We start from the raw sequence: 12,759 nt of genomic DNA, 5'->3' as shown, positions 1-12,759 counted from the left end.
GATAACTTTGGAGCGCTTCACAGGACCCCCTTTGTGTGTCCTTTGTCTGGCCTTTCTTACCAACACTTCTGTCCGGCTGCCTCCGGCCTCCTCTTGGTAAACTTGGCGCCAGTTTCCCTGACCCTATGTGGTGCCTTCCTAGCAGGTGGAGCAAGGGGCTGCGCCACATAAAATGTCAGAGCCTCCGGTTTCTAGCTGAGGGTCGTTTCCTGCCTCCACTAGTTCGGGGACCGGTCTCCCCCTTTGGCCTGACCCCTCCACGCAGGTGGATTCGGGCGTGCGGTGGCGACTCGCCCGTCCGCACCCCTGGGATCCCTTCATTCCTCGTTCCTGGAGCCTTCTCCGCTCCTCTTCCTTCCTTCTCCCTCTTGCAGGCCTGGGCCTCTGTTACTAGGCCCGCCTCCGGAGCAGAGCTCATGCAGAGCCCCTGCTCCCTGCCATTTCTGCTCAGACTTCTCTGCACTGAACTAAGATGGTGCCCACCTTTTATACTCCCTTCTCAATGCACCCAGGAACTGCTTCCTCCCTGCTCCTGCACTGCAGGGTTCCCCTTCCTCAGTGTTCCCTCCCCCCACTCCAGCCAGGGACAGGGACTGTCGTGCCCATCTCAGGGGCATATTGGTCGCCCTGCCCCACGGCAATGTGGTGTAATGCATGCAGGTGTCGGGTCCTGATCCACACTCCATCCTTATCTGAGAGTGAGATATCACACCTCTGGGTGAGGTGCAATACGTCTGTAGCAACCGAGCCCTCGGTGCTACAGTTCCATTTATCTTCAGCCTAGGTGACGTATTGTGATACAGGGCCGTGATTTTGGCTATAAAAGGGTCCCCTAGACCCCTACCCCAAGCTTTTTAAGAGAATCATATATGGCGTGCCAGGAGACTCTATGGAATGCTTTCTCAGCATCCAACGAGAGTATCTACTTACAAATTTTTAACTGCATCTAGCCCAGGAAATACTTTGTGCCTAGTAGCAGTGTCTGCTAGTCAGCGGATTATCCCGGCTGTTAAGCAAGCTACACCACCTGTAGTTTGGACACTTAATTTTTTCAAAGGAAATGCTTCGGGACCACGGGATACTCAGTGAAGAGCATCAGGAGGCACCCCAAGGCATAGGGGCTGGGACTGGCACTAGGATGCCTTGCGGTGGACAGCCGAGCTCGATCCTTATAAAAGCTTTTTAACTGCAGCAGCTTTAGTGGACGCTACTGGACCTGGAATTACGCGGCTGCTGACATGAGACTTGCCCTCCAATAGATCCTTGTAAATGGATTTAAAGTGTATTCATTCAAATTAGAGGGACAATTTAAATTAAAAAGCTTAGAGCTGCCTCCACCACAGGGGGGCTCTCTCGACCCACCAGCGGACAGGCACCAGTATTGGGAGAGGGGGGCTGGCCGTCAGGGTTCACCGCGGCTCTGGCACAAACCCGGCGACACGGAGGTGGCACGGGCAGGAGCGGACTGGCCGTCTCGGCTTCTCACTTTTTGGATTTTAGAAGGGCATGACATGCCTATATCTGTGTCTCCCCCTCCTTTTACTCCTCCACCTCTTTTCTTTTCGCATGACTATATGTACTTGTCACTTTTCCATGTGTTAGTTGTGTCTTCTGAGCAGTTTGTCAGCTTTTGGACACCTTTTGGTGTTTTCTATGTGTTTCTATGTGTTTTTGTTTGCCTGCCATTGGTTTTAACGGTGTTCGAAGGTGTTCGACGAACAGTTCGACGAACAGTTCGGCGAACACACGGGTGTTCGACGAACCGAACCGAACTCGAACACTACGGGGGTGGCTCAACACTAAAGCACACTAAAAATGCATGTGAGGACATGACTGTATCAATAAAGTTTGGTCAAAGTCAAATACCAGGAAGTATCAAAAACAAAGCAGCTTTATCTAAAACACAACATACAAATAAAGTAGCAAAGACAACAGTCAAAAAAGCAATAAAATGCATGTAAAAGACGCAAGTAACCCAATTTAACTTATGAGTGCAGAAATGCTGCAACAACAAAAACTCACCATATACTCTTCGCTACATTCACCATTAGGAAGCTTCAGTCTTGAAATTTAACAGGATCCCGTGCCAGCACAATGTCTGCACAGTGTTTGTCCTGTTGATTTGTATTCTGGGAAGTAAGGACTTTGCACCAGACGCTTTACAGTAATCTAAAAAGTAATCTGGAAAATGTAACTCTTTCACAGCATTACACATTAAAAGGGAATCTGTCAGCAGGTTTTGCTATGTAATCTGAGGTCAGCATAAGGTAGGCTGAGACACTGATGTCATTGATGTGTCACTTATTTACTTATTTGGCTGTGTGCTATTGTTTCAATACAATAGGTGTTTTATCAGCAGGAGAAGAAGTGTCTTTATCACTGCCGGACTAGCTGCCCATGTGCCTCCTGGTCCAACCACAGCCCAGCCACTGTGGTGTGGGCAGTGGCAGCTTTCTAAGCACTGTTAGTGTAATAGTGGGGAAGGACGTAGCCTTCCTTTGGCACTGAAGTAGTTAAAGAAAGTGTTCCCTGTAGTTAGACCTCTTTGAACGGTTGGTAGACCAAGCTAAGGGGTTAGTGGTCCAGTCAGTAGAGTGGAGGGGGAACTTAGTGCCCTGATCAAGCCTTGAGTGATATAGAGCTTGTTCCTGACATAATTCCTTGTGGGCTGCAGTACCTGTAAACAGTCACAAGATGCCACTGTCCTGGGTGCAGATGTCAGGTTAAGTCTGCTGGCTGTGTTACAGACAGTGATGGGTTAATGCTGTGTGATGACAGCTCACTGGGCACATTAGGAAAATCTCTGTTTAGTTTCCAGGATCAGGAAGTGATTCTTCAGTAAGAGATAGGACAGCGAACTGTGCAGGCAGCCTGACTATATAGTGGCTGCTAGGGTAGACGGGAGCTCCATACCCTCAGACAGTGGGATCACCAGTGTGAAAGTATCCCTATGCAAGAGCAAGAGTCCTGTTAGCTGGTCGGAGAAACTCAAAGGAAATATTGAGGACCCGGGGCACTTCTAGTCTGCAGGAAGCAGAGGAAGATAAATAGGACTCCAGGCTAAGTCGTGGGGGAGAGATCGGATTCAGATCACTGTTGGTATTGCAGAAGAGTCTCTTGGGCTAGAGATTAGAGTCACAGAGATGCTTCACTTAAAGAGGGAACCAGGGCTGAAGATGTTGCCAGCGCCTGTGAGAGAGATAATAACCTGTCGGGCCTTATCCATTATATCTGCCTGCAAATATTGTACATATTCCTCTTCCCCAAGTAAAGTTCAAGTTCTGGTTAAGAACCTCGTGTCCTCTGAATTTATTGCTGCCCTGGTCCCAGAAGAGAAATTCCTGGAGACAGCCGCGATCGGATGGTTTGAAGTAAGTGGAGAGCACCACCTACACAGCCACACATCAGAGGGAGGACACGAATTGTCTGTAGGGTGCCAGAGAGAGAGGGGGCTACAGCTCGCCCACGACTACCTCGCTGGGGCACCTTACATTTGGCGTAGTCGGCAGGATGCGAGCTCCTCGCATGAAGAAAGCGGGGAAGAGCCGACGCAGAACACTGAGGAGAAAGTGTTGGAAGGCATGCGGCCCAAGATGGCGGCCCGAAGCATGGATTCCAAGATGGTGACAGTGGCGGTAAAGTCTGGGAGAAGTACCGCCTATCGTGGGAGTGGACGGCGCCGGAGCGCGCGAAAGGATGTCCAGCCCCTACGAGTTCCGGGCCAAAGAAGGATGGGCCCAGCAGTGAAGATGCGTCCCAGGATGGGACGTCCAGTGAAGAAGAGGGCGCGGTGTAAGGTGAAGACCGGCCCAGTGAATATCAGCACGCACAGAGAAAGGGCGCGGCTGAAGGCGGAGCTGCCGAGAGTGACGAGTGACGCGGCGGTCGCGTCAGAAAGCCGGCCCAGGAAGAGGAGGAGTTGGATGCACAGGACACGCGTCACTGGTAAGCGACCAGCGCCATTTTCTGTCCAGCGCACGAGAGGAAGGAGGTGCTGCAGTGGACGCTCTGCGAAGATGGCAACCGGAGGATCGGATGACCTGTCCGGAATGAGCGCCGAGGAAGAAATCCTAGAGCTGAGTACCCCAGGGGCTGCAATCGAAAGTCGCTCGCGGATGCTGCCCGTGAGTCTTTGCCCCCAGTGGCTGTCCAGTGGTCCACTAGGCCCGATCCGGAGCTGGGCCTGCTCGTCCACGAGTTCCGTATGTGGTGCTGGAGCCGGATGCCGGAAGACATGTCCCCCTCGGCCAGAGGGTGGGAAACATCCCGGTGGGGCCGGAGCAACAACTGCAGCGGGGCTTGATGGAGGTGAGCAGCCTATACCCCAGTGGCCGGTTCCGCCTGCCGCGACAGCTTCCGCGGCGACAGGGGCCCCTAGGCCTGAAAGGGGTGGTGCGGAGGCGAGGCCTCCCAGAAAGAGGGCCCCGCAAGAGAACTTCTGGCAGGTGGCGCTAGAGGCCCTGAACAACCCCTCGGCGAAGCGCTACGCTGAGCTCGGAAGTCTGAGGTGGACTACCCGAAATCCCCCAATGACGCCCTGGGAGCAGCGGCGATGGACTGACACCTTCCTGAGAGGCTGGCTGGAAGGGTCCAACGCGGCGCGGAGAGAGTCGGTGGAGGCTTCCCAGACTCGGGGACGAGTCCTTGAGTTCCACATCTGTGAGGGGTACGGATTCCTGGCTGCTAGGGTAGACGGGAGCTCCATACCCTCAGACAGTGGGATCACCAGTGTGAAAGTCTCCCTACACAAGAGCAAGAGTCCTGTTAGCTGGCCGGAGAAACTCAAAGGAAATATTGAGGACCCGGGGCACTTCTAGTCTGCAGGAAGCAGAGGAAGATAAATAGGACTCCAGGCTAAGACGTGGGGGAGAGATCGGATCCAGATCACTGTTGGTATTGCAGAAGAGTCTCTTGGGCTAGAGATTAGAGTCACAGAGATGCTTCACTTAAAGAGGGAACCAGGGCTGAAGATGTTGCCAGCGCCTGTGAGAGAGATAATAACCTGTCGGGCCTTATCCATTATATCTGCCTGTAAATATTGTACATATTCCTCTTCCCCAAGTAAAGTTCAAGTTCTGGTTAAGAACCTCGTGTCCTCTGAATTTATTGCTGCCCTGGTCCCAGAAGAGAAATGCCTGGAGACAGCCGCGATCGGATGGTTTGAAGTAAGTGGAGAGCACCACATACACAGCCACACATCAGAGGGAGGACACAAATTGTCTGTAGGGTGCCAGAGCGAGAGGGGGCTACAGCTCGCCCACGACTACCTCGCTGGGGCACCTTACATTAGAATCAGAGTTTTCTCTGCTATAGATGTATCAGAACTGCTGCATGCAGTAAACTAAGTGATATATCGTTGGATTCAGGGTCTCTTTCCCTACATCATGCTGCTATCAGAAGAGATAGAAAAACCTGGTGACAGAGCCCCTTTAAAGGGGTTTTCTGGTTTTCAGAAACTATTGTCCTCAGGTACAATTCAGTATAAAAGCAATCAGACTGCCTTGGTCCATCACTGTCTCTCCTCTGTTGCTGATCTTGTCTCTGTTGGCAATGCAGATGTCACATTGACAGTGCTGCAGCCAATCGTTGAATTCAGCTGGTTATGTCGTCTACATCACCAGAACTGCTAAGCTCAGTGATTGGCTGCAGCTCTGTCAATGTGACATCAATGCTAAGGACAAACAACAGAGACAAGAGCAGCAGTGAAGGCAAAGTGCTGCATCCGAGTAGGCCAAGTAAGGCTGCGTGCCCACGATGCGTTTTTTAAGCATTTCCGCAGCGGCAAAAACGCTGCAGAAACGCTTAAAAAACGCCTGGTAGAAGGCCTGCCATGTTCCCCAAAGATAATCCGCATGTGCTGTGCACATGCTGCGGAAATTTCTGCTGCGGGTTATCATTGCGGAAAAATACGCAGCACTACCAATTATTTTGCGGAAGCGCTGCGTTTTCGCCGCCATTGACTTGCATTGAATCGCTTGGATTCCGCATCACTGGATCTGTACATGCAGAATCCAAACGTTTCAATGTGCGGATGGTACCCGGGTGTGGAGGAGAGGAGACTCTCCTTCGGACCCGGGTACCATAGTACCTGTAAAAAAGAAGAATAAAATGAAAAATAAATATTATATTTACCTTCTGATGGCCTGCGGTGCGCTTGTCTTTCCTTGCCGGCAGATCGCGGTGGACTGAAGAACCTGCGCTGACGTCATTTAGTCATGTGACGGCAGGTCCTTCAGTGTAGTGTACCGCGAGCTGCCGGCAAGCCAGGACGGAGCGAAGCAAGACTGCGGAGGCCATCGGAAGGTAAGTATAGATTTATTTTTTTATTTTTTACCATTCTTTCGGTCACACTATATAAATCCATGCCGTTTGCATGGATTTATATAGTGTGACCAAGTTGTTAAGCACTTTCCAAGTGATGCTAAAATCGCTTGGAAAGTGCTTGACAACCTGCGGAAATGCATGTGAAGAATGCTTCACTTCCGCATGTCCCTGGCAGGAAAAACGCATGTACAATCCGCATGGGTTTTTTCAGCCAGGGAGATGCAGAAACGCTCAGGAAAAAATCTGGAGCATTTCTGCATCGTGGGCACATAGCCTAAAGCACAATTTTGTTTATTAACAGTGAACTGCACCTGGAGAAAATAGTTTACTGAAACCTGAAAATCCCTTTAACTTTACTGACAACAAACTTAATAACTGCTTAAAAAAATTGTGAATACAGCTCTGGGCTATAATAAAGCTGTGACTTAGAATCAGGGCAAGGTAAGTAATGCAAAATACTTCTTTTCTTCTCAATACTAAATGCAGACGAGGTCAAGGAAACAATCATTATTTTTGCCAACTTTTCTAATCTTAATTCTTATATGTTATATATTTTGAAAAAGAACATATTCATACAGTTATAGTGACAGAAGCATTTTATGTCCGTGATAAAAATGTAGCAAACAGATAAAAGAGCCAAGTAACAGTCAATTTATCTTCCAAGTAATATTGCTGTGAAGTCACTTTTGGAAGGATACTTAAAGGGATTGTGCAACATTATCTCCTGTTATGAAACTGTTATCTTTTTACTGCTGGTACATATAATAACTTCATGATTGCATAGGCTGTAATGTCACATTTTATGAAAGATGTGATGTGGCCTATTGTACAGGGTGGGCCATTTATATGGATACACCTAAATTAAATGGGAATGGTTGGTGATATCAACTTCCTGTTTGTGGCACATTAGTATATGGGAGGGGGAAAACTTTTCCAGATGGGTGGTGACCATGGTGGCCATTTTGAAGTCGACCATTTTGGATCCAACTACCTTGTTCCACACACTTATATGTAGCGAGACCACGTCCACTAGTCAGCCACGCCCACTTGACGACTGCAGCCTCGCCCTATACAAGTGTATGGAGCGAGGCCACGCCCACTGGATGGGCTCTATCCGGGAGTATGTATAACACAAGCATCACCACCGTTCCCAGCTCAGAAACCGGCGAATCCTCCCAGTGCACAGTGCCTGGGTATTAAAGGGGTTGTCCGGTCCTAAATGATAAGTCTTCGGTCACTGTGTGTGATAAGTACTTTTTTTAACAGTCATTTTTCAAAACCTGAAGCATAAAAAAAAAAACACTCAAAACACTGAAAATATGAACAGCAAACTGGTTTTACAATAGAAATGAATAGGAAGAGTCTTTCAAGCATTAATTATTTTAAGCAATTTTTCAGTCATTTTTTAGTGGACATGCTCTGTAAGTTCCTCAAAAACTCTTTGTGCACATAACCTTAAAGCATGACTACAAAACAAAACTATTGAAAGTCCAATAATCAGTTATTGATGAGCAACACCATGATAGCATATTGAAAAGACTCTAGAATATGCACAATGCTACTTTGTTTCAAGTATGACACGTCACTGCATTATTCCAGTGATACATTATTCATTAACAAAGTGTTATTTGCGGTTGAAAAAATATTGTTGACATCCATACCACAAAAAATAATATTTGCCATCTAATTCTATAAAAGGTGTAAAATGTATAGTCATGTCAGACATTCATAAGCACAAATAAATACTTCCAAAATATGAAATTATAAGAATTTTTTTCAAAATTTATGTAATTTGAATCACAGGGTTTACTTTAATTTTAGCAGAGTACGTGCAAAATCTGATTAAATTCTCTTCCCTGGGAAATAACATCTGTGAGCGGATTGTTTATAGCATCTGAATGGTAAAATAGATTTGGCCTGTTTCATCGTTTTATTGTCTTACTGGTCAATAGGATACGATGGAAGAATCATTTTTACCAATTTTTTCAGAAATTCATAAAAAGAAAAGAAAACAGAGGCAAGAGCGTTGGCACTGCTGCAACACTTTTGTAGCATTAGTCCGGAAGCAAATATCAGGTAACCAGTTTTAGAGGTGCACAGCTTACAGAAAGTATTGCACAATGTAAAACAAAAGGATGAAAATGAAGAAAAGCATGCTCACCACTGGTATGTGTAAAAATGGCAACCTTATTAGATCGTCACGTGAGGAGAGGAGACAAGAAGGGATGACCTCGCGGTGGGCTTCATTAAAATGGCGCCGAATGCGCAGATCTAGATTTCGGCTCAATGTGAGATCTCAATCTGCGCATGCGCCGCCTATTGCGCCATTTTACTGAAGACCGCTGGGAGATTAATGTGCACAGCAGGGACTCTGCTCCTGTCTCACACCGCCGGGACACCCCTCCCTCCTAGCCCAGGGCCCGCAGCATCGCCTCACTCCTGCTGTTAAATGACGTAAATGTGACCCTGCTCCACTGCCGCTGCTCCCCATTACCCCCGGTAAGCTACATTCGGACTATAAGATGCACCTTTAACCCCTGACATGCCTGATCCTAATGACAGGTTAATTTTTTTTCCTATTTTCCTCTAAACTTGGGGTGCGTCTTATGGTTCGGTGCGTCTTATAGTCAGAAAAATACAGTATTTAAGGCTTTGCTGTAAAGGCTATTAAAACATATTTTTATTAAAAAATGGTACGTTCTATAGGAGGTCCTGTTACCGCTTTGTATGGGGACCCAGTAGCTCCTCTGCCTGGCCCCTGACTAAGCCCCATAGAGGTAGGTAGCCCTCCAGTAGATTTTCGCTTTATCACCGATTATATTCTGTAGACTAAAATTAAATATATATAGCCAAAGGACTTGGTGAGTGTTGCTATTCATGTTTCCAATTGTTGCATAGATGCCATACTTTAGCCTTTGCACCACCATTATTGTCCGTTACCAGTGCTGGTGTTCAACAATATAAATATCACACAGTGGTGCCTGAAGATTTTTTCCATTCTCCTGTTGGATTATCATTCATCTCTGCTCGTGCCTAATATTTTCCCTGGGTTCAAAAAAGCTGTTAATAGAAGCAGAAGTATATCTTATCACATCCCAGGGGACCACATATGTACAGTTATATGAAAAAGTTTGGGCACCCCTATTAATCTGAAGCTTAATGTTTTATAAAAATTGGTGTTTTTGCAACAGCTATTTCAGTTTGATATATGTAATAACTGTTGGACACAGTAATGTTTCTGCCTTGAAATGAGGTTTATTGTACTAACAGAAAATGTGCAATCTGCATTCAAACAAAATTTGACAGGTGCATAAGTATGGGCACCTCACCAGAAAAGTGACATTAATATTTAGTAGATCCTTGTTTTGCAAAAATAACAGCCTCTAGTCGCTTCCTGTAGCTTTTAATGAGTTCCTGGATCCTGGATGAAGGTATTTTTGACCATTCCTCTTTACAAAACAATTCCAGTTCAGTTAAGTTTGATGGTCGCCGAGCATGGACAGCCCTCTTCAAATGATCCCACAGATGTTCAATGATATTCAGGTCTGGGGACTGGGATGGCCATTCCAGAACATTGTAATTGTTCCTCTGCATGAATGCCTGAGTAGATTTGGAGCCGTGTTTTGGATCATTGTCTTGCTGAAAGATCCATCCCCTGCGTAACTTCAACTTTATCACTGATTCTTGAACATTATTGTCAAGAATCTGCTGATACTGAGTGGAATCCATGCGTCCCTCAACTTTAACAAGATTCCCGGTGTCGGCATTGGCCACACAGCCCCAAAGCATGATGGAACCTCCACCAAATTTTACTGTGGGTAGCAAGTGTTTTTCTTGGAATGCTGTGAGTTTTTGCCACCATGCATAACGCCTTTTTGTATGACCAAACAACTCAATCTTGGTTTCATCAGTCCACAGGACCTTCTTCCAAAAAGAAATTGGCTTCTCCAAATGTGCTTTTGCATACCTCAGCCGACTGTTTGTTGCGTGCTTGCAGAAACGGCTTCTTTCGCATCACTCTCCCATACAGCATGCATCATTTCTGCATCTCCCTGGCAGAAAAAACGCATGCAGATTGTGCATGCGTTTTTCCTGCAGAATACATGCGGATCCACATGCAGATTCACATGCGTTTCCGCATGCAGATTGACAAGCGCTTTCCAGGCGATGTTAGCATCACCTGGAAAGTGCTTGATAACTAGGTCACACTATATAAATCCATGCAAACAGCATGGATTTATATAGTGTGACCAGAGAGAGTGTATATACTTACCTCCGATGGCCCGCGCTGTCCCGCTCACTCCGTTCTCCCGGCTGCCGGCAACTTTGAATTGAAAGACCTGCCGACGTCAGCGTCACGTGACCCGTCACATGACTCTGACGTCACCGCAGGTCCTACAACTCACTGCAAGTGCCGGGAACCAAGAAGGAGCGGTGCGCGGGCCGACAGAAGGTAAGAATACATTTATTTTTTATTTTATTCTTCTTTTTACAGCTTTTTTAATGGTACCTGGGTGTGGATGAGACTCTCCTCTCCTCCACACCCGGGTACCATCCGCACATTAGAACGCACCAATTACGCAAGTACAAATGCTGTCTTGCGGAATTGGCGCGTTCTAATGCAAGTCAATGGCGGCGAAATCGCCGCGTTTCCGCAAAATTAATTGACATGCTGCGGATTTTTGACCGCAGCGTTAACGCTGCGGAAAAATCCGCATCATGGGCACAGCACATGCGGATTTCCATTGGGGAACATTGCTTCCCTTCTACCATGCGTTTTTCATGCGTTTCCGCGGCGTTTACGCAACTGCAAAAACGCCGCGGAAACGCATGAAATACGCATCGTGTGAACACAGCCTTAAAGTAGGAATTTTTCCTTTTTTTTTCCCTCTAACTGGACGATTAAAACATTCTTTTTGTCTTGTCTGGACACCTCAAGGCAATGTTTACATACGTCGTTTTTTTTCTGCGTTTTTTTTTCTGCAGAAAAGAAGCAGTACAAGCAAAATATGAGATTTCAGAAATCTCATGAACACACTTTTTTTTTCCCTGACTGAATTTGAGAACTGCAGCCTTTTTATAAATCTGCAGCATTTCAGCGTTTTTCCAGCATATTTTCATCCTTAAAAAGCAATGAGAAAGTGCAAAAGTCCCCCCAAAAAAACACAGCAAAGAGGTTATAGCTAGGGATGTTTGGGTCATTTATAAAAAAAACTTGATCCCAAACCGGAACCCCATTCAAGTGTATGGTGGGCTCGAACATCCGGTGGTTCCCAAGCTGTCCTCTGGGTGACAGCGTGGGAAAAATTGGCTCTAACTGGCGGTAACCTTACTGAGGTCATTGCCGGTCACAGCCGCTGGGTATCCCAGACCACTGTAGGTTCCCATGCTTCCCACAGAGGACAGCGTGTGAGCCAGCAGTTGTGACCGGCGGTGAAAAAGTTACTGCCAGTCAGGCATCAGCAGATGACTACTACTGTTATCAGGGTCACCTGCAGGCGATGCTGATGAGAGCATTTACGAGCCAGTGCCAGTCCATAGTAAGAAATATGTCAGTGAACTAGCTCTGATCAGTGCTACCCATTTAAATGCCACTGTTAATCACTGACTGTGCACCCCAACCATCCCCATGATACAGCAGCAAGCAGGAGGCCAACCAATGCTGTCATTGTTGGTCCTTCTATGAATCCCAGAAGCCTAGATATGGGGAAACAACAAAACCCCAAAAACCAAAAAATCAGCCAATCACTACGTGGTTAATGTATTGAACTCCTCCACATTCAAAAATTCATCCAAGGTTGAAAAATAAAAGTCTGTCTGTACCCCAACTTATGTTGCACATGCATCTAACATTGTTATTTACAAGCTTCAATAGAACAATATATAGTTGGATTCTGCAAAAACAGCCTCCCTGGCAATCCTATTACATTAAATCCCCTATTCCCACAGTGGGATTTTGTATCGCTTTGCTCAGTTCAATATATTTTCTTGTTTATGCGAGTTTATAAGGCAGAAATGAACGTAAAGATTTTCTAGAAACTGTAAATACTCTCGAGAAATTGTTTATTATGTGTTAGCTATATTGTGGGTCAAGAGGTTTTAGTAGAGGTGTGGAATGGATTGCGTTAAATAGCCATCCTATCCCATGTACAGTTGTATAGTTATATACTGTCTTTATTTGTGTAGTGTGAGCAGACATGCAAAAGTTTAAAAAGTTGTGTTTTATTAATACAGTATATCATGATTTATATATAATATATATACAGTATGGGCTCCTGTCAAGTATATATTATTGGAGGCAGCAGAATCTATGGGCTCCTGACAGGTATATATTATTGGAGGCAGCAGAATCTACGGGTCCTGTCAGGTATATATTATTGGAGGCAGGAGAATGTATGGGCTTCTGTCAGGTATATATTATTGGAGGCAGGAGAA

At 46.3% G+C, this 12,759-nt stretch overlaps 1 protein-coding gene across 1 annotated transcript in view; it reads right to left on the bottom strand.

The window, feature by feature from the left end:
* The window catches only part of ANKRD13B (ankyrin repeat domain 13B), a 308,393-nt gene extending 306,272 nt beyond the window's left edge, over positions 1–2,121 (bottom strand). The window contains exon 1 of the mRNA XM_073667962.1: positions 2,023–2,121. Within this exon, the coding sequence (XP_073524063.1) occupies positions 2,023–2,025 (3 nt within the window). The 5' untranslated portion in view covers positions 2,026–2,121. The remainder of the gene's footprint in view (positions 1–2,022) is intronic.
* Positions 2,122–12,759: the final 10,638 nt, after the last annotated feature.

This window comes from Phyllobates terribilis, unplaced genomic scaffold, assembly GCF_046119375.1.
Source record: "Phyllobates terribilis strain yellow unplaced genomic scaffold, ASM4611937v1 Scaffold_2__4_contigs__length_985480577, whole genome shotgun sequence".
Classification (NCBI taxonomy): domain Eukaryota; kingdom Metazoa; phylum Chordata; class Amphibia; order Anura; family Dendrobatidae; genus Phyllobates; species Phyllobates terribilis.
This window is presented reverse-complemented; position numbering and strand designations above follow the sequence as displayed.